Here is a 27,310-nt window from a genome sequence, read left to right on the forward strand (position 1 = left end):
ATAGCAGACATTACAGGACTAAATCTCTCAGGAGCTCTTCTTTCACGTGTAGATCTCCTCAATGCAGGCTCATCAGTTGGCACATTCCTCCGGGATGATTCCTCACTGGTAGGCATCATATCCGTCTCCTCCTCGTCTGGCATCTCTTCTTTTGGGGTTAACTCAGCCGCCTCTCCCTCCTCTGGGCTGCTAGGCATCGAGCTGACTTGTAACCGGATTCCCTGGTCATCCTCAGGACAGAACGCTGGCGATTGGGTGCAACGATCCCAGCCCTCTGATCTCTCCAGAAACGTGGCTGAAGCACTAATCACCACCTCACGACTGTCGAGCGTGCCAAAACGATAACAGCTCCCGTTTCTCTCATACCCGAGAAACCTCATACGTCTAGCCTTCAGTTGGCCTTTACGTCTGAGCTGTTGAGGAATATGAACAAAAGCTGTAACACCAAATACATGCAAATTTGCCAAGTTAGTTACCTTGTCATTCCATAGGCTTGCTGGTATTTTGCCAGTACATGAACACCAAACTCTGTTCAGGTTGTAGTTGGCACAGCACATAGCCTCTGCCCAAAATCTCCAGGGCATATCTGCATCACGTAACATACACTGGCACATGTCTTGCAATGTACGGCCTCTTCTCTCACAAAAAGCATTATGGGTAGGTCTGTATGGAGCAGTCAATCGGTGCTCAATCCCAAGCTCTGCAAACAAACTTTGAAAACGTTTATTAACAAACTCAGAGCCTCGGTCAGAAATAATGCATGCAGGCACATTTCCAGTTTTTCTCTTAACAAACCTTAGCCAATTCTGCATATTTTGAAAGGTTTCAGTTTTAGCTTTCAACAGGTAAACAAACCCATACCTTGAATAGTGATCTTCTATGCTTAAGACATATTTGGCCCCGCCCACTGACTCCTTAAAGGGCCCTATCAGATCTAGGAACACTAGGTCAAGAGGTTTTTTACTAGTAAATTTACTTGGAGTACGCACAGGAGCTTTTGTAGACTTCACAAGCTTGCAGATTTCACAGTCAAGAAATTCCTTGCAAGGTTTAAGACTAATGCCTTCTGCCTGTTCAACAGTCTTCTTTAGAGCAGGAAAACCAGCATGGCCTAATTTCCTGTGTAAAAGATGACAGTAATTATCATGCACTGGTTTATTTACACAGATGTTATTACACGTTTGTACCTTGGTATGCAAGAAGTATAAATCTTCCTTCAGCATAGCCTTTACACACACACCGTCTCTGGTCCTCAGCTCACAGCACGAGGTGTCAAATTGCAGTTTGAAACCTTCCCTGCACAGAGCAGACACAGACAGCAGATTCATCTTAAGTGAAGGAACAAAACCCATTTGAAGCTCCTTCCTTAGGCTTGGCAGGAACACTTTCCCTCTGCCAAAAACAGTTGCTTTAACTCCATCTGCTAAAACAACAGACTGGTTATCAACAGGTGTGTAAGAAGTAAACAAACTCCTCTCTCTACAGAGGTTCTCCGATGCTCCGCTGTCAATTAGGAAAGATTGAGTGTGATTACTTGACTTACCAGTAGTAACGAGATGCACATTACCACTCTTATCAGCAGACCTCATTTCAGACCGTCTCTCTTTCCCTTTCTGGCCTTGACAATTCCTAAACAAATGCTTAGATGAGCCACACCGGAAACATTTCTTCCTTACAGCCATTACATTACCTGTTTGACAGTCAGGATCCTCCTTAACAGTAAATCCACTGCCCCTCTCTGGCTTACAGACAGGCTTTCTCTCTGCACGTAGAGAGGAATTGGACTGTCTCTTGCCATATTCATCAAGAAGCCGTCCAGTCACGACGTTCATGGTTAACCCTGTCTCAGGCAAACCCTTCAGGCTCGTTATCACAGCGTCATATGATGCATCTAAGAAACAAATGTATCTGAGAGCCGACAGTTCCTCGGACGTAAATTTGCTTCAAGGCATTCCAGCAGTCATTAGCCGTCTCCAGTCCTGCTATATGCACCAGCTGGGAGTCGTCTAGAGAAAGACCTTCTGGGACCACGTGGCATAGTTAGTCCCGTTCAGCTTAGTAATGCTGAGCCCAGAGAAGGAAACAACATTTGCAGCTTCCATCTCTGCTACTTATCACTGGACACCTGGGCAACTTGGCAGTCTGCCTCCGTCTCTTCCAAAACACTGTGTTACCTCCTCTGTCTTCAGAACAGCAGCACCTCTAGAAACACTGGGAGCTCTGGGCCCATAACCAATGTTAGAGATTTTTGCACGCAGCAGAAGAGCTGAAGGAGAGGAACAGGCAAAACACAGGAATTAATAGACAAGAGAAACAGCTGTATTCAATGGTAGATATATTTACCAGAATAGTATCCAATATTCAGAGTCGTTGCCAGGCCAAGGTCATACACAGTAATCAGTACACACTCCAGTAGATAACAGTATACAGCAGTAAGTATACACAGCACGATCCAAGCACAGTAGCCTAGGATCCAACACCAGCAGTGTTCGCTGCCACCCAGATAGTGAGCCTCACAGTACCCACAATCCTTACAGGCAGACTGAGCAGGCTCACTGAGCTTCCCTAAGTACACGTACCAATCATGCAAGGTTGCATCAGCTCTGTGAGTCAGCACAAAGCCTAATTACAGGTGAGGTCATCCCACCTTACCTCAGTAACAGGTAACAGCTGGATCATGATGCAGCATGACTCAGCATGACATTGCAGAAACAACATTACTATTACTAAGATGGAGTCAGTCAGCCATTTTAGGACTGAGTTCCAACATCTACTACAACTAAAATCACTGTTTTCCCTTGGGAGGGGGGTAGTTCGACTATAAAGTCCATGGAAACTACTGCCCAAGGTCTGTTTGCTGTAGGGAGGGGGACTAAGTGGCCGGGCGGTTTCCCCCCTCTCCTTTTGGCCATGATGCATGTAGGGCAGGAGCTGACAAACTCCGACACATCTCTTTTCAATTGGGGCCACCAAAATTGTCTACACAGTAAGTTTAAAGTTTTCACATAGCCGAAATGCCCCGCCAGGCGGCTGGAGTGGCACTGCATTAGCACGTCCCTTCGGAGGCTCTTTGGCACATAGATCTTTCCCTTGTGGTACCAGAGCCCCCCCTCCCCTTTCTCCACCTCTTCGGGCCGCTCCCCTCCCTCCGCTTCCGTCTCGGCCACGAAGCGTTACCTTTCCTTGGGTTCCGGGACCCCTGTTTGCTTCCCCGATCGGGTGGTGACCCCTCCCGCTGCTGCCGAAGGGGGGATGAGTGAGTCGATTACTTCCTCCCTTTGGCTGTCATGTTGGGGCATGCGTGAGAGCGCGTCGGCCAAGAAGTTCTTGGTGCCGGGGATGTGCTTTAGCACGAAATCGAATTTGGCAAAAACCCCCACCCAGCGGATTTGCTTCGCGGTCATTTTCCTGCGTCCGGTTAGGGCTTCGAGGTTTTTGCGGTCCGTCCAGATTTCGAACGGGACCTGAGCCCCCTCCAGCCAGGATCGCCATGTTTTAAGGGCGAATGTGACCGCGAAAGCTTCTTTATCCCAGACTGACCAATTCCTTTGCTCGTTGGAGAATTTATGGGAGATGTACGCACATGGTCTGAGCCCCCCCTCGTCGTCTTTCTGCATTAATAAGGCCCCCACCGCGACGTCCGAAGCGTCACATTGCACAACAAAGGGCTTTAGCTCGTTGGGGTGGGCTAGGACCGGCTCGCTGGTGAAAAGTCTTTTCAGTTCATCGAAGGCGCGCTGGCATTCGGGCGACCAGGCCAAGCGCGCCCCGGGGTTTTTTTGCCTCTTCCCCCTTCCCTTTCGTCTTGAGGAGTTCAGTGAGGGGGAGCATGACTTGGGCGAACCCCTTAATGAACCCGCGGTAGAAATTTGCGAACCTGAGGAACGATTGTAGCTGCCGTCGGGTTCTGGGGGGCTCCCAGTCTAGAACTGCCTGGATTTTTGCGGGGTCCATTGCTAACCCCTCCCCCGACATCCTGAACCCTAGGTAGTCTAGTTCCGTCTTGTGGAACTCACATTTGGTCAGTTTGGCGTACAATTTGTTCTGATACAGGGTGGTCAACACTTTTCGCACCAGCGGCACATGCGACTCGAGGTCTTTCGAGTAAATAATGATGTCATCAAGGTACACCACCACCCCTTTGTACAAATACTCCCTCAAGACTTCATTGATAAAGTTCATGAACACCCCCGGCGCCCCCTGTAACCCGAAGGGCATCACCAGATATTCGAATTGTCCCATCGGCGTATTAAACGCCGTCTTCCACTCATCCCCCTCCTTGATCCGCACGCGGAAGTACGCATTGCGGAGGTAGAGCTTGGTGAACACCTTGCCTTCGGCTACGGTGCTTAGCAAGTCTTTTATCAGCGGGATCGGGTGGGCGTTGGACATAGAAATCCCGTTTATCCCGTGAAAATCTGTGCAAAGTCTCAGACTTCCGTCCTTTTTCTTGCGGAATAGCACGGGGGCGGCGTGGGGGGCCGTGGCTGGCCGGATAAATCCCCGTTTTAAGTTTTTGTCTATGAATGTTTGCAGTTCTGCCTTCTCCGCCCAGCCCATCGAGTAAAGTTTGGCCTTTGGCAGGTCTTGCCCCGGTATCAGTTCGATGGCGCAATCAGTGGGGTGGTGCGGGGGCAGTTCATCCGCCTCCTGCTCGTTAAAGGCTCCCTTTAGATCCCGGTATTCCTTCGGGATCGATTTCACCTCCTCTATGGTCAGGCACAGACGCTCGTTCTGCGGCGGTGCCTTGGGGCCCCACTCGGGTCGCCAGTGGTGATGCTCGCACCGCCAGTCGGGGAAACGCACGATCTGTTCCTCCCACCGTATGTCTGGTTGGTGCCTCGCTAGCCACCCCGACCCTACTACTATGTCGAAGGAGGAGGAGGGGGCTATTACAAAAGTTTCTATCCCCCAGTGGTCCTCTGTCCCCACCGGCACTGCTTGGGTTTCTTGCGTGCACGGTTCCCCTCTCCTGCTCGAATTGGATGGGGTGGGGCAGGGGGGCTCGGGTCAGCCCGAGGGTCTCTACTAGGCGTGGGGTGATGATGTCCCTGGTGCACCCAGAGTCTATTAAGGCCCGGGCGTGCATAAAGAGTTTCAGGCTGGGGTTCAATAAAGTCACTGCCATAAATAAAAGTTCCCCGGTAACTCTCACCGTCATTGGTGCCGGCGACTCGCGGACCTGCTTTGCGGCACCTATTAAAGCAGGTTGTTGTCGTTTTCCGCTGGCTCGGGTTCCCACGACTCCTCACTTGATTCTTCAATGGTGGTAATATCCTTGTCAATCGCCATGGACGCGGCTACGGCGCCCCGACTGGGCTCCTTGAAGCGCCCCCCCTTTCTTCGGGTTGGCTATGAAGGGCTTGGACGGGGGGGGGTCGACGTTGGCTTCACCGGGCAGTTGGCGGCGAGGTGCCCCGGGTCTCTGCACCTGAAACATTTCTGGCCGATCCCGACCGGGGTGGAGGTTGCGGGGGTTTTCTTCCCCTCGGGTTTGGGAGTGGATAGGGCCGGTTTTCCCTCTTTCTTCCCGAGTTGCTGCTGGCGTCGCATCCCGACGTGTTGCAGGTTCGTCTCCATTTCCCCCGCTAATTGGATCCAGCCCACCAGGGTGTCGGGTCGCCCTTGGTGGTAACATCGGTCGAGGATGTTCGTGTTCAGGCCGTTCTTGAATGCCGTGTACTTCATCAACTCGCTCCAGCCTCTCACCGCCGCGCAGTGCGCCATGAATTCGGTGGCATATTCGCGGGTGGTCCGGTTCCCCTGCTCGATCCTCTGGAGCGCTTCGATCGCCTTTTCTTCCCGGAGGGGGTCCCCATACTGCCGTAGCATCGCCTGGAGAAAGTCGGCCACTGTGGCTAGTTCGGGTTTCCGCCCGGTGTACAGCCCCACGTACCATTTCCTCGCGGCCCCTTTGAGCTTGGAGGCGATGTGGTCTACACGGCTTGCTTCCGTGGGGTAGCTCGCTCCCCAGTGCGTGAAAAAGTTGTTGCACTGGATGGTGAAGTATTCTACTTCGTCCCCGTCCCCATCGAACGTGATCTTCAGCTCGCGGGTCCCCCCTCCGTCGCCTCCCCCCGGCGCCGCGGGTTGGGGGCCCGCTGGTGCTGGTGGAGGCGGGGCGGCGGGGCCCGGCGCGGGTAACGGGACTGCCGGGGTGGCCGGAGGCGCGGCCGGGGCTCCCGGCACCGCCGGAACTGCAGACACCGCTGGGGCCGGCGGGGCTGGCGCCGGGGGCCCGATGGGGCCGCCGCCCCCGTCACCTGGTGCGGCGGGCACCGGGGCTGCCGGGGGGACGGGCCCTCCGCTAGGCGGCCCGGCCGGCGCTGCCGGTAGAGCTCCTTGTAGGGCGCGGATGTGATCCCGGATCACGCCCAATTGCTGCTGCATTTCTTCGGCCATCTGCACGCGAGACTGATGCACTTGGTCGTGAATATCTCTCACCCAGTCGAACAGCTCGTTGCGGAGTGCCCGGGTCGGGTCTCCGCTCCCTGGGATCGGTCCCTCGTCTCGGTCGAGGTCCCACTCGTCTCCCCCCGTGCCGGTGGCGAGCACTCAGTATCTCTCGTCCGCCGTGTCCATCAGAGTGGTGGACTTCCGCGGGCTCCAGCTCCGCGAGGGGAAGGCGTCCGTGGAGAAGTGGGCCAGATCCTTGACTTTGCGTCTCACCGCGTTCACCCCCGGTTCTAGCGGCCTCTCCTCCGGTGGTGCACTGGGCTCTCCGTTGTCTGGAGCCTTTGCTGCCATCCAGCCAGGTTGCCAGTTCGGATAAGTCCCAATATAAAGGGATCAGTGTTATAATGTCAGAACTGGAGAAACTTCAATCGAGGCCCAAACTCGTTACAAAAGTATAGGCGTTTATTGAGAACTACAGAGCTGGAGGTACAAGATAACACTGATGCCAAGGCCTGGCATTTGTTACATTTTATGCAGTTGTTGTAGCAATACTAAAAGCAATAATAAAACCATCTTTCACACGGTTTGGAGACAACTGTCTCTTTCCCAGGATTTGTTATTAGGAGAAAGGATAGTGTCCCGCTGTGAAGGCCTGTTCGGCCGGGCTTCAAAGGCCACCTGCAGATGTTGACCAGGGGTTATCTGCCATCCTTCAGTGATCACAGCTTGTTTGAAATGCACATGAATCTGTGTTAGTGGCCTAGCGCAAGGCACATTGGGTTAGTATCTGGTTACAGCATGGAGTCGGTTAAGCTAACAGTTTGGCTCATAGCACACAGTAAAGTTACCAGTTCTGACAACTATACTATTTAAGACTCTTAAGATCACAAAAACTATCAGGGAGTCTGCTGGTTGCCTTTTATCGTAGTTCCATTGAGAGCATTATATCTTATTGCCTCTGCGTGTGGTTTGGGAGCTGCACGGAAGCAGAGAGAAGGGTGCTCCAAAGAGTGATGGTAAGAGCACAGAAGATTTGTGGATGCTCTCTCCCCTCATTGGTGGATCTGTATAATATGGGATGTAAAAGGAAGTTACAAATGATCTTAAAGGACCCTTCACATCCGGGCCACTTGCTATTTGAGATCTTACCATCGGGCAGACGATATAGAGTGTTGAAGGCTAAGACAAATAGATTTAAGGGCAGCTTCTATCCAAGTGCTGTGGTTAGGCTAAATGCAGGGCTATGAATGGTTATTTGTTTTAGATGTAGGCTAAATGTAGGGTTATGAATGGTTATTTGTTTTAGATGTATTTAAATGGTTTATGTATATGTCTTTTCTTTAGTGTTGATGTGTTGGTATGTTTGTGGAAGAGCACCTCATTTCGTTGCTCTCATTTTCCTTTTTTGAGAACGATGACAATAAATTTATCTATCTATCTATCTACAAAAGGAAAGTAGTGACCATGTAATTTTGGAATTTACAGGCTTGGAGAAGAGAAAACTTGTACATAGACATATAAGTTTGACTTCAGGAAAGCAAATTTTAACAAACTTAAAGCTATGCTGGATAGAATTCCATAATCAAAAATACTTAAATAGAAGGGAGTTCAAGATGGGTGGGAAATCCTTAAAAGTGAAATACTGAAGGTACAAATGATTCGTATGAGAAGGGGAAATGGGAGGAGCCTAAAGAAGCCAAGGTGGTTCCATAAATGACTTTCTAAGGACTTGAGAAATAAAAAGACTCATTTAGGAAATGGAAGAAGGGCCTTATAACCAAGGATGAATAAATAAATAACTAGAGCTTATAGGGAGAGCGTTAGAAAAACTGAAGCTCAGTATGAGCCTGGCTAGCAAGAGTTGCCATAAACAACAAAAAGGGTTCTTTTGTTACGAAGAAAAAGAGCAAGGACATGGTAGACCCATTGTGGGGCAGGAAAGTGAACCTGTAACAGGTGATGAAAAGAAGATGGAACTGCTCAACTCCCTCAGTCTTCTCTTCCAAGGGAAATGGTGCTCAACATGGCAAAAACAGAACAGATGATAAGGGGAAAATGTTGCAGCCTAGGATTGGCATAGGGATAGTACATAAACACCTAGTTCTTTAACAGAAACGAAGTCCTTAGGTCAAGATGGATTGCATCCAAGAGTACAAAACTCATGGATGTAATTTCTGAGCCTCTGTCCATAATTTTTGCGAATTCTTGGAGAACATGTGAGGTGCCAGAAGATTGGAGGTGGGCAAATGCTGTCAACATCTTCAAGAAGGGGGGAAAGGAAGATCTGGGTAACTACCAACCTGTCAGCTTGACATGTATACCTGGAAAAGTTTTAGAACAAGTCATCAAACAGTCCTTGAACATTTAGAAAGGACGGCTGTGATTACTAAGAGCCAGCATGGGTTTCTTAAATGTCATGTCAGACTAACCTCATCTCCTTTTTTGCAAAAGTTTCTACATTTCTGGATCATGGGAATGCTGTAGACATTGCTTATCTTGATTTCAGTAAGGTTTGGATCCTGTTACCATTAGGTGGATCTGTAACTGATAGACAGACCACATCAAAGAGTGCTTGTGAGAGGAATGACAAGTGGAGTGCCCCAAGGATCTGGCCTGGAGCGTGTTTTGTTCAACATCTGTATAAATGATTTGGATGAAGGGATAAAGGGAATGCTTATTAAATCTGCAGATAATACTAAATTGGGAGGGGTTGCAAATACAGTAGAAGACAGAAACAGGATACAGGATGATCTTGATAGGCTGGAAAACTGGGCTGAAACCAATAAAATGAATTTTAACAGGGATAAATGTAAAGTTCTGCATTTAGGTAGGAAAAATCAAATGCATATAGGATAGGGGAACTTTTTTCAACAGTAGTATATGTGGAAAGGACCTAGGGGTCCAGCTAATTATAGGCCAATCAGCCTTATGAGTATCTTAGGCAAAATATATGCAAGTCACCTCTTAGAAAAACCAAGAGTTGATTAGTACAGGAAAATGTCTTGGTTGATGGACAAGTTTGGCTTTAGGGAAGGATAATCCACTTTGGGTCATAATTTAATACTATCTCATTTGATTGACAAATATGTGACCAAGAAAACACCCTCCCTCTAAGCAGCCTTCATAAACTTAAAACCTCCCTTTGATTCCATACCAAGAGAGAACCTCTTGGGAAAATTCAGTGCCACCTCAATTGATAGGAGACTTCTATTCTTGATCCAGGCACTGTTGTCAGAGTCAGATGTAATAAACAAGGGCTTCTAACTAATCTTATTCCATCAGCAAAAGGAGTAAAACAAGGCTGCTTCCTGCCCCTTCCCCTTTTGCCATTTATATCAATGATTTGATTAGTAATCTCAGCCTGGTTGATACCCATCCTCCCTCTCTGACAGACCGTCACCTAACAGCCCTATTCTTTTCAGATGATATAGTTCTGTTATCCAGGACAGCAGTAGGCCTTAGGAGGACATTAGAATCATAGAGTTGGAAGGGATCTCTAGGGTCATCTAGTCCAACCCCCTGCACAATGCAGGAAACTCACAAACACCTCCCCCTAAATTCACAGGATCTTCATTGCTGTCAGATGGCCATCTAGCCTCTGTTTAAAAACCTCCAAGGAAGGAAAGCCCACCACCTACCGAGAAAGCCTGTTCCACTGAGAAATTGCTCTAACGGTCAGGAAGTTCTTCCTAAAGTTGAGCCAGAAACTCTTTTGATTTAATTTCAACCCATTGGTTCTGGTCCTACCTTCCAGGGCCACAGAAAACAATTCCATACCATCCTCTATATGACAGCCCTTCAAATATTTGAAGATATCATCTCTCAGATGCCTCCTCTCCAAGCTAAACATCCCCTCAACCTTTCCTCATAGGACTTGATCTCCAGACCCCTCGCCATCTTCATCACCCTCCTGTTCCCGCTTGTCTATATCCTCACACTACCGACCGTTCTCAAATTTGGGCAAAATTATTGAGAGGGCTGTGGCGTTGCAGTTAGAGGATTTTTTGGAGGACGCTTCCACCCTGGACCCATGCCAGTCCAGTTTTCGCCCGGGCCATGGGACAGAAACAGTCTTGGTCGCCCTCATGGATGACCTCCGGCGGCAACTGGACCGAGGCGGCTCGGCAGTATTGCTGCTGCTAGACCTGTCGGCTGCGTTCGATATGGTCGATCATCGGCTGCTGACCCGCCGCCTCGCCGACACAGGAATTCGGGGGCTAGCCTTACAGTGGCTCTCCTCCTTCCTTGAAGGTCGGGGACAAAGGGTGGCAATTGGGGGGGAGCTGTCTCAGAGACACCCACTTTACTGTGGGGTGCCTCAGGGGGCAGTTCTCTCCCCGATGTTGTTTAACATCTACATGCGCCCCCTTGCCCAGATTGCACGGAGGTATGGGCTTGGTTGTCATCAGTACGCTGATGATACCCAGCTCTATCTATTGATGGACGGCCGGACTGGCGATGTCCCTATAAATCTGGACCAGGCGTTACAAGCCGTGGCTGACTGGCTAAGGCTGAGTGGGCTGAAGTTGAATCCGGCGAAGACTGAGGTCCTTTGCGTGGGCCGGGGGGGGACCAGGAGGGGAGATCACCCTACCGGCTTTTGACGGTGCGCCACTGATACCAGTGCGCAGGGTCAAGAACCTGGGTGTGCTACTGGAATCCTCTTTATCAATGGAGGCCCAGATAGCTGCCACGGCTAGATCCGCCTTCTTCCACCTCAAGAGGGCAAGGCAGTTGGCTCCCTTCTTGGAATGCAGCGACCTAGCAACTGTGATCCACGCAACGGTCACCTCGAGACTAGACTACTGCAATGCCCTCTACATGGGGCTGCCCTTATGCCGAACACGGAAACTTCAGGTAGTGCAGAACGCAGCGGCCAGACTGCTGCTGGGACTACCTCGGTGGGAACACGTGCAGCCTGGGCTGCGGGACCTGCACTGGCTGCCGGTTGTGTACCGTGTTCGCTATAAGGTGCTGGTTATTACCTTTAAAGCCCTATATGGCCGAGGACCTGCCTACCTTAGGGACCGCCTCTCCCCATATGTTCCCCAGAGAGCACTGAGATCTAGCTCCCAAAACCTCTTAAAAATCCCTGAGCCAAGAGAGGCTAGACTGAAGACAACCAGGGAGCAAGCCTTTTCAGCAATGGCCCCTCGATGGTGGAATCAACTTCCAGAGATGGTGTGAGCCCTGCGGGACCTGAACCAGTTCCGCAGGGCTTGCAAAACCTCTCTGTTTCAGCTTGCTTTTGGGACAGAACCTGGTTAAACGGATCTGTAGCCATGCAGCCATCTTGTGCATGATTGTGATCTATAGCACTTTATAGCACCGTTTTATCCATTTAATTAACTATGTAATTGAATTGTAACTGAATTGTATTTTAAAATTGTTTGTTTTATATTGTATTTTATTTATATCACGGTGTTCTGTGTCTGTGAGCTGCCCTGAGCCCGCCATCAGCGGGGGAGGGCGGGATATAAAAATAAATTTATCTTATCTTATCTTAAAATGTGGTGCCCAAAACTGAACACAATACTCCAGGTGAGGTCTTACCAGAGCAGAGTAAAGCGATACCATCACATCACATGATCTGGACACTATACTTCTGTAGATACAGCCCAAAATTGCATTTGCCTTTTTAGCCACCGCATCACACTGTTGACTCATGTTCAGCGTATGATCCATCAAGACCCCTAGATCCTTTTCACACATACTACTGCTAAGATAAGTCTCCCCCATCCTATAACCATGCATTGGATTTCTCCTACCTAAATGCAGAACTTTACATTTCTCCCTGTTAAAATTCATTTTATTGATTTTAGCCCAGTTTTCTAGCCTGTCAAGGTCATCCTGTATCCTGTTTCTGACTTCTTCTGTGTTTGCAACCCCTCCCAATTTAGTATCATCTGCAAATTTAATAAGCATTCCCTCTATTCCTTCATCCGAATCATTGATAAAGATGTTGAACAAAACAGGTCCCAGGACAGGACAGATCCTTGAGGCACTCCACTTGTCACTCCTCTCCAAGAGGATGAGGAACCATTCACAAGCACTCTTTGGGTGCGATCTGTCAACAGATCCCCCTACTGGTAACAGAATCTGATTCAGCAAGGTAGTCACTTTCTCAAAAAAAAAAAAAAAAAGAGAGCGATCAGGTTAGTCTGACATGACGTGTTCTTGAGAAACCCATGCTGGCTCTTAGTAATCACATCCTTTTTAAATGTTCCAGGACTGACTGTTTGATGATTTGCTCTAAATCTTTTCCAGGTATAGACATCAAGCTGATGGGTCGGTAGTTACCCGGATCATCTTTTTTTCCCCTTCGCCCGCCTCCAATCTTCCGGCACCTCTCCTGTTCTCCAAGAATTCTCAAAAATAATAGCCAGAGGCTCAGAAATTACATCCACAAGCTCTTTTAGAACCCTTAGATGCAGTTCATCTGGCTCTGAGGACTTAATTTCATTTAAAGAAACTAGGTGTTTATGTACTACCCCTATGCTGTTCCTAGGTTGGAACTTCATACCCTCCTTATATGTTCCATTTTTGCCATGTTGAGCACTGTTTCCCTCAGAAGAGAAGACTGAGAAAAGTAGGAATTGAGCAGTTCTGCCCTGTCTTCATTACCTGTTACAATTTCACTTTCTTGCCCTCGCAATGGGCCTACCATGTCCTTGCTCTTTTTCTTACTCTGGCATCTTTGGCCAGCCTAAGCTCATACTGAGCTTTTTCCTAACTCTGGGGGATTCTACATTCATGTTTGAGCCAGATTTTCTGAGAACTGAAGCCGGCTTATAAAAATCCAGATTATTGTTAAAGCATTTACACTGTTCTCTCATTTGCTACGGTTCTTGTCTATGGCTGTTGTTTTGACGTGTTTCATCCACAAGGTCATGCTATTGTTCTCAGAGTAATCACTACGAGCCTCAGTAACTCACGTGGTAATCACATAGTTGCGTGTTCAATCCCCACTTCCCACTGAATTCAGGAGGCTGAAGATAATTCCTTATTTGCAATTCCTTATCCATTCCTTATTTGTTACTTATTCATGAATTAAAAAAAAAACACAGAAGAGGGTTTGAAAGCTCTGAACCCCAAAATAAGGTCTGGACCCCTCTATATCATACACCCCCTTGTTCAGGGGACTCTACCCTTCAAGAAATATGTGCTGCCTCATGGTCCAATGAGCGGTTATTGTGCCAGCTGCTGCAGAGCAAGGTACCCCCTGGGAGGCAGACACTGGGGCCAGGCTGTACCCCAAAACAACGTTTGGACCACCCCAAGTGATACATGCCCACACTCGGGACACTGTCCCCTGCAAGAAGATCTGCAATGCTGCCCGGTCCAAACACTGCTTCTGGCACCACAAGCTTCCATTTGGAGTGCCACCAAGAAGCCTGTATTTCAGAGGAGAGTTGAATAAGGAACTATTTTGATTGATTGCCCTCTACACCCCAAAAAGCAATATGGACCACCACGTGCCATACATCCCCATGTTCAGGGAATACCAAAATTAGAATTCCAAATAGGGTTCTCAACTCTGGGGTGGAAAACTCCTGGAGATTTAGGGGTGAAGTCAGGGGAGGGTGGGGGTCAGGAAAGGGCACAAGGAGGATAAGTAGTTTTAAACCTGAGACGCTTCAGCAGGGTATAATGGCATACAGTCCATCCTCCAACATCTTTGGAGATCTGTTGTTAATTCTGTAAGATTTCTAGGCCCCCCATTTTCTCTAGGGGGACTGATCTCTGCAGTCTGGCCTTCCTCTGCAGAGTATTCCTTGGTGGTCTCCCATCCAAATACCAACCTAGTTTAGCATCCAAGATCTGACAAGATTGGGTTATAAACTGTAACATTCCACATCCCCCACAGTAGGACCTATACCAACCCCCCCCCCCCCCAAATGTACTAACAATTATGTGGACAAGAACATCACTAGAAAATACATGTCCTTATGTTTTACCTAGCAATAGCAATTCACAGGCAATTTTTATTACCTTTTATTGGTTTCCCACACAAATGCTATCCAGGCCAAAAGGTACTCCAGTTTGCTTGTTACACTGTTTTGCCATTTGATCCTAACTTTGTATCAGTTTACACTCTTAACCCACCAGCTATATTTATTTCCAGGAACAGGGTAAAAGCCGTAACGGGCCGGAACAGCCTGTAACAGGCATAAAACAATGTAGACTGTCACAAAAAACACTGGGATGCATCACAGACACTCGAGAACAATATTCTACAGCAGAAAAAGGGGAACTCACACGTCCTTATTACCCTGTTCAGGGCCAAATGCCTTCAGAACACCATGGAACTGGCTGGAACGGGCATCAAACAACCTGGGGTGCCACAAAGAACACTGGGATGCATCACAGGCCCTCCAGAACAATATTCTAGAACAAATAAACTGGAACTCAAACATCTTTATGAGCCCGTTCCAGGCCAAAAGGCCTCCAGAACAGGCCAGAACGGGCATCAAACAACCTGGGCTGCCACAAAAAATACTGGATTGCATCACTGGCCCTCCAGAACAACATTCTAGAAAATAAAAAGTGGAACTCACACATCCAGAACAACATCTTTATTATCCCATTCCTGGTCAAAATGCCTCTGGAACACCCTGGAACAGGCTGGAATGGGTATGAAACAACCTAGGCTGCTACAAAAAACACTGGGATGCATCACAGACAGTCATGAACAATATTTTACAAATGAAAATGAGGAAATCACAAGTCTTTATTAATCTGTTTCAGGCCAATATATCTCCGGAACACCCAGAACTCCCAGGCAATCTAGCTTTTCCTGAAATAAACTGATTAGCTTAATAGCTGCCATATTGAACTGCTGTTACTAACCATGAGAAAGACCTTGCATATCAAAGTAGAATGTTGTAGATTGTTGCCAGTGCTTGATGTGAACCTCTCTTTCCCTAGTACTAACAAAAGCAAGAGTTCCCCTTTGAAGATAAAGAGCCTTCAGGGACAAGCCTTTTGGCCATCCCAGGAAGACAAGCTGTAAGAATAAGATGAATGTGAATATGTCAGGCTCTGTTCATTAATATTATTGCCAAACGCTGATTACTAACCATATTGATTAATGCCTAGATGTGCTCACTAACACAGGGGCCAGAATAGTAAAGAGGGAGGGGGGGAGTAGAGAGTAGCTTCCCAGGAATATCAAAGGTTGCCACGTCCTCTTTTGAAGTAGGAAGTATGTGCCAGATTCTCACCTCCTCCCTAGAGGCAGCAAGGACATTGCCTCCAGGAAAATGTAACCACGAACTGAAAAGATAAGGGGGGAACATTGAGAAAACTCTCACATGCAAAAGCAGCCTTTTGTTTTGGGAATGGGGGGTAGAAGCAATTGCTTTGATATAGAATGTTAAATGCCAATGATTTTAACTGATCTCCATCAGTTCCAATGCCTACCAAGCTAGAGTAACTCTGAAGTATCCAATAAATGCAACTTTGTTTCAAATACCAAGTCTGCTTATTTGTGAGCTTCAATGAACCCCCGCCTGACAGAATGTTGACACGGTTGACCGCCAGCTACTGTCTAGTCACCTTGCCAACGTGGGGATTCGGGGGTCTGCCTTGCAATGGCTGGCCTGTTTCCTCCAAGGTCAGGGACAAATAGTGGTGATAGAATGAATGTGATGAAGAATGAGATTTGGTTCACAAAATCTATTGACAATCCCTGGGCCAAAGGAGGCCAAACTGAAAGCTACAAGAGAAAGGGCCTTTTCTATCACAGCTCCCTGCTGGTGGAACCAATTACCAGAAGAGGTGCGGGCCCTGCGGAACCTTGGCCAGTTCCGCAGGGCCTGCAAATCTACCCTCTTTCAGCTGGCTTTTTCTTAATGTGGAACCTATTGTACCATCGTCACTTAAAATTGTAAGATGAGTAACACCGAGACTGTAGCACCAAACTAATTTGCTGGAACTGAATTTGATGGTTTAATTAATGGTTTTAATGTAATAGTATATATAAGTGAATTGTAATATTAATGTGTAAACAGTATGCTTTGATTATTGTAATGTTTGTATTTTATGTTATGCTATGTGAGCCGCCCTGAGCCTGCTTTGGTGAGGAGGGCGGGATACAAATTAAATATTATTATTATTATTATTATTATTATTATTATTATTGACTCTCACTAAATTCTTAAAGCAGTACCTGGCAGTGGGTTTTTTTCCTCCAGCAAATTCCTTGACTACTGATAAAGGGGGTGGGGGTGGGACACTAATAGCTATCCCACAATCAATTCAGCTGAAAGAGTCTCCTATTTCAAAAGGCACACCTAGTGTGAAACTAACCAGTCAAGAGAAACCAATCCCAGAACACTACCCAGCTTTTCTCATTGGTATGTAGAATATATACACTGCAACTCTCAATAGAAATTGGAGAGAGAAAGTTGTGGAATGTAGGCACAACATTCAAAGTAAACCCAACCAGCTTGACTTCAGTGAAAATCAGAAGTAAGCTGTCTGTGCAGAATGGACCTAAGTTACATTCCCACAAAAGTTTACGTGAGAATAAAAAAATTGTTATTAATCTTGAAGGCAGATTGATTATTTATGGCAGAAAAAGCCAGGGTACATAAAATTAAACCATCACTTCAAAATCACCAGCTGTGTGATGTTAAGTCAGCCTGACTTTGCTTAGGGGATCTAGTTCTTGACTTTGGGATAGTATGACCAGATTTTAAAAAGCAAAGGGTAGGGGTTCCCCCCCATCCCGCATAATTGTGTAGATAGACTGTTTCAGCAGGGTGAAAGGAAAGCTACATTTTGCAAAGTTCTTGCTTCTGCCCCATTTTGAAAGACACAAGAGATTTGTCCTTAGTATATTTTCTCTTTCATATTTTACAACACAGTAACTCAGCCATGATACAAAAGAGAAAGTGATTATGTTCTAGACCACACCTTGCCACTCTCACAACACTGTTGTGCTTCACAGCCTCTATCATCACTTTCACATACTGCTTTTAACAGTAAGCACACAACAATAAAATACTTTTTTATTATATAAAAAGAATGTACCAGTAATAACAAGGATGGTCTCAATAGTTTTATAGGAGCATTAATACAACTGGGAACAGGCTTTCTTTTGCATGATATAAATGTAAGGGTTTTTTTAAAAAGCTGGTATGGAATGAGAATAACTGCAGCAGTTTTGCTCCCTAACATTTAGTAAAGAAACCCTCTAGTAGGTTTGCAGTCTTGTTCAGACAAGATGTATTCCTGAAACAATGGAGGGTTTATTTCTTGAAGAGCAATTCAGTAGTGGCAGATTACTGTGCAAAAGTTATCCATTAATCTGCTTTCTAAAACAAGTAAGGTTCAAAGTCATACCTTGAATATAAAAGATATAGGACTGGATCCTGTAATTTATCAGCACAAGGTGCTGACAGTCACTGATCTTTCCCATATCCCCCCTCCCCAGCAGCCATTTCCAGCTTTGGTAAAGAGGAAAACAATTATTGCAATATGTGGGTAAAGAGGAGAGCAATGAACCCCTATTCCCCCTCCCCACCATGGCCTCCCAACCTGCATAGCTGTTACTCCACAAATAAACTTTCCAAGGGCTGTAAATTGCTGCTTGAGGTAGAGGATAGCTGTGAAAATAAGTGATCCATGCATGGTTCTCACAAGGTCCCTGTGCGGGATCCAGCTTGTGTTCTTCAAACTGTTCATTTCCCTCCCCCTGCCCCAGCCAAACTGTCCTGGAAAAGTTCCATTATCCATTATACAGCTATTATAGGGAAAGTGGTTGGTGGGTTCAATTAATTATTGGATTAATATACACTATTAATTGAAGTGTGTAATTCCAAGAGCTGAGGCAGTCTTGGGGGGGATGCACAGTGTCGAATTGTTTATGACAATCCAGTAGCACAAATCTTGCATCTTCAAGAAGTATTCACCTAACTTCCCTGTCAGAATGGCCTAACCCAGTGCATAGGATCATTCCAATCTTCATCTTCTTGATAAGTTGTACTTTTTCTTCCCCATAGGTGTCACTGCCCAGGCTTTGTCTACAGTTCCTGTCATGTTTAGCTATTGGGTAAGTTTATGAAAACAATTGCTGCAATGTGTATTGCAAAACTGAAACAGCGGCAAACTCATTGTGGGAGGCAGGAGCCCTGATTAATCAATTACCTGGAATGAAAAACAGGTCAATAGAAATCTGCATGCCAGAACATTGCTCCTCAAGAATAAAAATGTAGAGCTTCACTCAGATAACTGATCTTAGCTATCATTTTAAAAGAGTGTTCTGCCTCTCATGCTTGTCTAATGATTTGAAGCCATACAAGCAGTATTTACTAAAGACTGGAAAACCAGAAAGAGTCTACGTGAGGTTTCTAACAGTGTAATCCTAAACAGAGTTGTCCCCATCTAAACCCATTTACTTTAATGGATTTAGAAAAATGCAACTTTGTGTAGGACTGCACTGTAAAATATTAGATTTTGCTCTTTTCATATTTCCGTCTTTGTCCTAACACTCTGTTACTGTTGTTCATCTTTTGCATTCTGATCCACTTCAACGGTCCCTGCAGAAAAAAAGTCAGTGGGTTGAAATTTAAAGTATGTGCAAGCACAAGAATTTAGCTGTTTGTAAGGCCTTGAACAAGTATGGCCATTAGGCTTGCCAGTCGCCAGGTCTCAGTAGAGAATCCCGCGGTTTTGCAAGCTCCTCCCCATCACCAGCCAGCTGACCAGCAGGGGAAAGCCCCACCCCAACAGCTGCCATGTGCCTTTAAACCTCGGCAGACTTAGAAGACACTCACAACTGTTTGTTTTGGAACATATATATGCCTAAATATCAGCAGCAGGGGGCAGGGGGCAGTGGAAGCAGGCACAGCCACAAGTGTATGAACCTGTGAGAAAAGCAGAGTAGAGTCCCTCTGTTTTGCATTCACTTCAGAAGTCATTTTTATAATAAAATTGATAGGAAAGAGCTAGGACCTGATTATGAAATGGAGGAAAACACTCCCTAGGCTGCTCTCCTTTCCTGTTCCTCTCTGAAGAAGCTGGCTGAAATACAACAAATTGTTACTTTCAGCAACTCCCATAAATAAATTGCCCCAATGAGATCACAAAAGTGTGGGCTTGCAAACGCTGATTATTTTGGCTGCTTTGTGAGTGATTCAGAATTTTTTTTTTAAAAAAATAGATTTCTATGTGCCTATCTAGAATTTTATTTTCTTTCAAAGAGACCAGATTAGGAATTAGAACTCTTGGATTTGATTGCACGATTTAATGTCTGGAAATAGAGTTCTAAATATTTTTTAAAATCATTTATAGTTCCATATATTCCAGTTCAACATGTGGTCTCCTTCTCTTTTTTCCCATCTCCACAGGATGGGTGGAGTTTGGGGATGGGAGGGGCCTCAGCATGGAACAAAACCATAAAGTCCACCCTTCAAATCAGCCATTTTCTCCAGGGGAGCTGACCTCTGCCAGCTGAAGATCAATTGTAAAAGTGGGAGATCTCCACCTGGAGCTGGTAACCCTATTTATAAGATAACTGCTACTCTTAGGTCAGCAACTGAATGTGCTGAAAAGTTAAAATGTCCCCCCCCCACACACACACACACTGGTTTTTGAAAGTTGTGGTTTTTATAGCTGTAAAAAGAGTAAGAGTCCAGTAGCACTTTGAAGACTAACAAAATTTGTGGCAGGGTATGAGCTTTCATGAGTGAGACTTCTTCAGACTTATGTCTAGGACTCACTTTGTAGCAGGAGCTCCCTTGCATATTAGGTTGTACCCCAACCAATCCTCCAAGAGCTTACAGGGCTCTTCTTAGAGGGCTTACTGTAAGCTCTTGGAGTATTGGCTACATCAGGGAAGTGTGGCCTAATATGCAAAGGAGCTCCTGCTACAAAGTGAGTCCTGCTTATCTAGTTACTGCAAAGGAACTTCAAGAACAGAATAAAGAGAGAAATTGCTGAATTGCAAATTATTATGAAACTTGGAACAAACACCTCCCCAGGACTGAACAGGGATATTGGTTTTTTTATCTCATTACATATGCTATACCAACTCTCACTGAGTATAGCTATTCATCCACAGTATTCCAATGTATTTCTCTTTTAGAACAGTGTATCAGAATAATGTGTTTTTTGTATTGATATACTCAAATAAGGGATATTGGCTGTTTATCTTATTACATATACTAACCCATCTTCCACTATATTTTAATGTATTCTTTTTTTCTAATGGCAAACTAGAATGATGTTTAAACCTCTTGAGAAACTAATGCCCTCTATTTAAACCCAGAACTAACCACAAACTCTTATTTATGGCACTTTATTCCTATGACATCAATCTGCTTTTTATCACCCTCCATTGTTGTTTCAGCCCAGTTAACAACACTAACAAACACAGACCCCAATTTGTGATTTTTTTAATCTGCTAAAAACATTTCCATGACCCCACATACTAACTCACTGTCCACTTTCTCTATATTTAGGACTGCTTGCCATTCCATTTTTGTCTGATGAAGTCTGCTTAGAGCACATGAAAGCTTACATTCTGAATAAAACTTAGTTGGTCTTAAAGGTGAAACCTCACAACTGCTTTGTTCTATGTCCATTTATTCTTTGTGTTGTGTATGTGGACTAATGTTGTATAATATTACTAGTGTTCCTACCTGGCTCATTGGAGCCTTTAGGACTGAGCTTGGGGACTCAGGAACAATGGGCAGTAGGATCCAAATCCTTGCTGCCCTGCTCCAATCACAGGTGTCAAGCATTGTATACCCATTCTATATTACTGAAGCCAGATCTTAGAATTGTTACTTTTATGTTATAGAATTCCGATTGTAGACTAACCCAAAGCTAAAATGTGAGCACATCAAAGTAGCAGCCCCCACCTTTCTTCTTTCACTTTACTAACAGATGCAGGAATTAGGGTTTGTAGAATCTTTCGGGCTCAAGTGCCATATTCTACTGGAGAAAGTTTTTCTTCCAGACGTTTTGTTCTCAGCTGCGGCGAACATCTTCAGTGGCATTGCAGCTGGAGCAGGCGCTCTGACCTTCTTGGCTGCTGTGCATTGAGTGAGGCCAGGGCTGCTGGAGAGCTGCTATTTCTAGGTTGGAGGGGGATGCAGGAATGTCCTCTTTGAAGATAAGACCTCTTAGGACTTGTTCCCAGGCCCAGCCAGGCCTGAACCCAGGATGTGCTAACCGCAATATAGATAAGGAACCCAGAGTGTGAATTTCACACGTGAATGTAGAATTGTTTATAGAACCTTTGATGAGCCATTTTAAAGCATGCATTCTAGTGCTACAAAGTATCAGTCCCAATCTTTAGCTAGAATAAGGCACATGGATTATCAATAAACCTAACTGTGTTTCAAAATCCAAGGACTGGTTATTTTAAAATCTCATGCTTGACATTTTGGGACTGAGAGTTCATCTGACCTGGCAACTTTTAATCCGGATGGCTGAAAGAGCACCAGACAACAGAGAACCTACTGATCTGTTCAAAGGAGTAGAACTGCGGACCGCCCCCCCCCCACGGCACATCGTTGGGACTTGGAGAGTCAGGGGCCGAGGATCCCCGCTACACATGCAACTATTCATCACTCCGCAGAAGTGGGAGCTGCGCACCTCCACAGCACTAATGGACGAGGTGCCAGCACGCCACGAAATCATCCTATCGAGGCTGATGTGAGGAAGCAAAGGCAGCGGGAACCCCAGGGGAAGCCGGGAGGATTGCCCCATAAAGGATGAGAACGAGCGGGGTGGACCCCAACCAGAGGACGGCCGTCCAGCTGGGTCGGAGGAGGAAGAGGGGGGCAACCCGAAAGAACCAGATATCCTGGAAACTGTGAGAGGAGAAATGACTGCCATGGCGAGGGAGCTACAGGATGAAATCCAAGCCAACGCCACCTTCATGGCGCAAGAGATGCAGAGGCAGATCGATCGGATGCTGAGGCGCGACCTCGGGAGGCCCCCGTTAGCTCCACCAGCTGCCCCAGTACCAGTGCCACCGGCACCACCAAACGTGCCGGCACGCCCAGTGGACCCAGTGGTACCTGGGCAACCAGGAGGCCCCGCACCGCCACCGGGACCCCCAGCCCCTCGAGACTACAGGAGGGGGCGAGAACTAGATGCCACCTTCGATGGTGACCCTGAAGAAGTAGAGTACTTCACCATTCAAGCCAATAGTTACATGCACTATTGGGGGAACAATAATGAGTTCAGCCAAGTGGATTACCTCGGGTCAAAACTGAAGGGAGCAGCAAGAAGATGGTACGTGAGCCTGTACGAGACAAGGGGCCCTGAGCTCAACACTGTGGGCAGGTTCCTGCAGGAACTACTAACTCAATACGAAGACCCCCTTCAGGAGACCCAGGCCATCACAGCCCTGTGCAAGATGCAGCAAGGGGTGAAATCTGTATGTGAGTACACGGCCGATTTCAGGGCCCACTCAGCCAAAGTACGAGGATGGAGTGAGATGATGAAGATCGAGGAGTTCCAGAGATGGCCAAACGCGAGCCTGCTGGATCGAGCCCTGCAATAAGCTCTTCCCACCACCCTGGTGGGATGGGTACAGCTGGCAGGTGAGGTAGAGACTAACATGAAGCGGGTGGCCCTCCAATGCCAATTGCAGCAAGGGGGAAAGGGGGGACGTGAGGCTCGGTCGGGGGCCAAGTCAGACGGGAAGAAGACCGTGATCCGGGGGGGACGCCAAAACCTCCCCCGGGGCGCAAGTGCTTCCAATGTGGTGATCCAAATCACTTGGTGGCCAACTGCCTGGAGAAACCTCGATCCCCCCCCCCTTACTCCGAAGCCAACGGCGGCGGGACCAAAGAAGACTTCGACTAGACTCAAAGAGTCGGTTCGGGGAAGAACCACAATGTCGGCGGCGCTAGATGAGGTTACTATAATTGTGGACGCATCCAGTGAGGAGTTTTGGGGAACAGAGCCAGCGGAAAACGAGAGCAACCTGCACTGAGAGGTGCCAGGAGGCAGGTCGTAGATCTAACGGCACCATTGCGGGTGAGAGTGACTGGATCCTTATTTTTTGTACCATTGACATTGCTGAACCAAAAGCTTAAACGCTTCATCCATGCCCGAGCCATAATCGACTCGGGGTGCACGAGGGAGATTATCACCTCCAAATTAATGGACACTTTAGGACTGGTGCGGAAGCCCCTACCCCACCCGATCCAATTCGAGCAAATGGACGGGTCAGTAATGAGGGGGGAGCCTTGCGTAGAAGAGGCTCAGGGAGTACCAGCAGGGATAGAGGACCATTGGGACATAGAAATGTTCGTGATCGCCCCCTCCTTCTCTGACATTGTATTAGGGGTCGGGTGGCTAGTGAAGCACCAACTGGACATACAATGGGGGGACCAAACGATAGATTTCGCTGACAGAAGGTGCAGACACCATCACTGGTTGGGGTCCTGGGGGCCTAACCCTCCCCCAAAGAACGAAAAGATGTGTGTGTTGGTGGAAGAGATTCGGTCTGTCCCCAGAGAGTACAGAGACTTGCGCAGAGTATTCAGCGAGGAGGAGGCGAATGAGCTTCCCCAACATCAAAGCACCGATTGCGCAATCGAACTAATCCCTGGCCAGGAGTTGCCTAAAGCCAAACTATACTCCGTGGGGTGGGCTGAGAAGGCAGAACTACGGAAGTTCATAGACAAAAACCTCAAAAGAGGCTTTATCCGGCTGGCCACTGCCCCGCACGCCGCCCCGGTGCTTTTCCGGATAAAGAAGGACGGGAGCCTTAGGCTTTGCAGTGATTTTCGTGGGATAAATCGGAGTTGGATGTCCAATGCATATCCCATCCCTTTGATTAAAGATCTACTGAGTACGGTGTACGAGGGATCCATTTTCACAAAACTGGACCTGAGGGACGCGTACTTTAGAGTGCGGATCAAAGAGGGGGACAAGTAGAAGACAGCCTTCAACACTCCAATGGGGCAGTTCGAGTATCTTGTGATGCCTTTCAGATTACATGGAGCCCCAGGGGTGTTTATGAACTTTATCAATGAGGTTGTGAGGGAATACTTGTACAAGGAGGTAATGGTGTACCTAGATGACATCATTATCTATTCCAAAGACCTGGCTTCCCACATACTGCTAGTGAGGAGGGTGCTCTCCACCTTGTATGAGCACAAGGTGTTTGCGAAACTATCCAAGTATGAGTTCCATCAAACCAAACTTAACTATCTAGGGTTCAGAGTTTCCGGGAAGAGACTTGCCATGGACCCTGCCAAAATCCAGGCGGTATTAGATTGGGAACCCCCGAGGACACGTAGACAGCTACAATCCTTTCTTGGGTTCACAAATTTTTACAGAACCTTCATTCAGGGGTTCGCCCAGGTGATGTTGCTCCTAACGGACTTACTTAAAACTAAGGGGAAGGGGCCGGAGGCGAAGAAGCCGGGAGCAAAGTTAGCATGGATTCCCGCTTGCCAAAAAGCCTTCGAGAAACTTAAATGGTTGTTTACGAGCGAACCAGTATTAAGCCATCCTGATGAACTTAAGCCTTTCATGGTCCAATGCGACGCCTCCGATGTGGCCGTAGGAGCCATATTAATGCAATGAGATTCGGAAGGGAGGTTGTGACCATGTGCCTACATCTCTAAAAAATTTTCACAAGAGCAGCATAACTGGTCGGTGTGGGACAAGGAGGCGTTTGCAGTAACTTTCGCATTGAAAACATGGCGGTCCTGGCTAGAGGGGGCGAGGGTGCCATTTGAGATCTGGACTGATCATAAGAACTTAGAAACGCTGACTGGTCGGAGGAAATTAACTGAAAAGCAGATTCAGTGGGCGGGATTCTTTGCGAAGTTCGACTTCACTCTAAAGCACATTCCCAGGGCAAAGAATTTCCTAGCCGATGCGCTATCCAGGTTGCCCCAGCATGAGAGTCAGAGGGAGGAGGTGGTGGACTCCATCATTCCCCCAGCACGGTGGCTGGAGCCATGACCACCTGGTCAGGGAAGAAAAAAGGAACACCAGAGCCATGGGGGAGTAATAGACTGATAGAGGAAGCAGAACGAGAAGGCAAAGGGAAGCCAGAAGTATTAACTAAAGGGACTGGGGGCTTTTGGTATCACGATGGAAAACCATATGTGCCAAAAGCACTGAGGCAGGAGGTATTACAACACTGTCCTTGTAATAAACTGTCTGGCCACTTCGGTTATGTAAAGACGTTGCATCTGATCAATAGACATTTCTGGTGGCCCCAAATGAAGAAAGATATTTCAGAATTTGTAACCACTTGCCCAGTGTGTATAATGACAAAAAAGTGAGGTGGGAAACCCCCTGGTTTCCTTCAATCCACTCAGACTGCAGAGCGGCCATGGTCTGTAGTGTCTATGGACTTTATAGTGGAACTACCGGCTTCTCAGGGCAGAACCGTAATACTAGTAGTAGTGGATACTTTTTCAAAGCAAGCACATTTCATTCCATGCAAAAAGCTGCCCATCGCAAAGAAGCTGGCGCACTTATTTTTCCAACACATTGTTAGAGTCCACTCCTTCCCCGATAAGGTCATTAGCGACCGCGGCCTGCAGTTCGTTGCCAACATCTGGCGGGATTTCTGCAAACTAACGGACATAGAACAGGGGTTGAGCTCCGCCTATCACCCTCGGGCAGACGGAACGCGTAAACGCGCTTCTGGAACACTATTTACGGTGCTATTTGAACTATCAACAGACCAATTGGGTGGAGCTGCTGCCGTTTGCAGAATATGGATACAATAATAGCCTCCATAGCTCAACCAAAGCCTTCCCATTTAAAATTGTGAATGGTTATGAGGGGAAACCATTCCCACTGTTGCCTGAGGACAATGGAACCAAAAACCCCTCCTCTTGTCAGCAGTGGTTGGAGATGCTGGGGAAGGGGTGGACTGTTATTCAAGAAAACCTGGATGCAGCCAAACGGGACTATAAAGCACATTATGACAAAAAGCACACCCCAGAATGGGACTTTAAAGTAGGAGAGACTGTGTTCCTGTCTACAAAAAACCTGCTGTTACCACAGACTTCCAGGAACCTGGCTTACAAATATCTGGGACCCTTTAAGATAAAGAGAGTAATCAACAAAGTGACAGAATTAGAATTACCAAAACTGTTTAGTAAAATTCATCCTGTTTTCCATTGCAGCCTTCTTCGGTGAGATCCGGGGGCTACGAGTTTGCATCCCCACCCATCGGAGCCCAAACCTATTCAAGTGAAGGGTCAGAGTCATCATGAGGTACAGGAGATATTGGATGTGAGAGAGAAAAGGGGGGTGTTATACTTCTTAGTGCGCTGGAAGTATTTCCCCCCTAGTTGTGATGAGTGGGTGAAAGCATCCGACCTCCGAACCCCACTCCTCCTCAAAAGATTTTACCTACTGCACCCAGACAAACCCCAAGCAAGAGCTTAGGAGGGGCAGTATGTCAAGTATTGTATACCCATTCTATATTACTGAAGCCAGATCTTAGAATTGTTACTTGTATGTTATAGAATTCTGTTTGTAGAGTTGTTACTAACCCAAAGCTAAAATGTGAGCACATCAAAGTAGCAGCCCCCGCCTTTCTTCTTTCGCTTTACTAACAGATGCAGGAATGTCCTCTTTGAAGATAAGACCTCCTGGGACTCGTTCCCAGGCCCAGCCAGGCCTGAACCCAGGATGTGCTAACCGCAATATAGATAAGGAACCCAGAGTGCGAATTTCACACGTGAATGTAGAATTGTTTATAGAACCTTTGATGTGCCATTTTAAAGCATGTATACTAGTGCTACAAAGTATCAGTCCCAATCTTCAGCTCGAATGAGGCACATGGATTATCAATAAACCTAACTTTGTTTCAAAATCCAAGGACTGGTTATTTTGAAATCTCATGCTTGACAACAGGCCCCCAGCTGGTTTGAATGATCCAATGGTGCAGGAACCTTGAAGTGTA

General features: G+C 47.0%; 1 protein-coding gene across 1 annotated transcript in view; it reads left to right on the forward strand.

Annotated features, from left to right (window-relative positions):
- ACMSD (aminocarboxymuconate semialdehyde decarboxylase) overlaps positions 1-27,310 on the forward strand; it is a 232,552-nt gene that overhangs the window by 60,490 nt on the left and 144,752 nt on the right. The window contains exon 4 of the mRNA XM_060257122.1: positions 18,405-18,454. Within this exon, the coding sequence (XP_060113105.1) occupies positions 18,405-18,454 (50 nt within the window). The remainder of the gene's footprint in view (positions 1-18,404; positions 18,455-27,310) is intronic.

This window comes from Heteronotia binoei, chromosome 16 (assembly GCF_032191835.1).
Source record: "Heteronotia binoei isolate CCM8104 ecotype False Entrance Well chromosome 16, APGP_CSIRO_Hbin_v1, whole genome shotgun sequence".
NCBI classification, from domain to species: domain Eukaryota; kingdom Metazoa; phylum Chordata; class Lepidosauria; order Squamata; family Gekkonidae; genus Heteronotia; species Heteronotia binoei.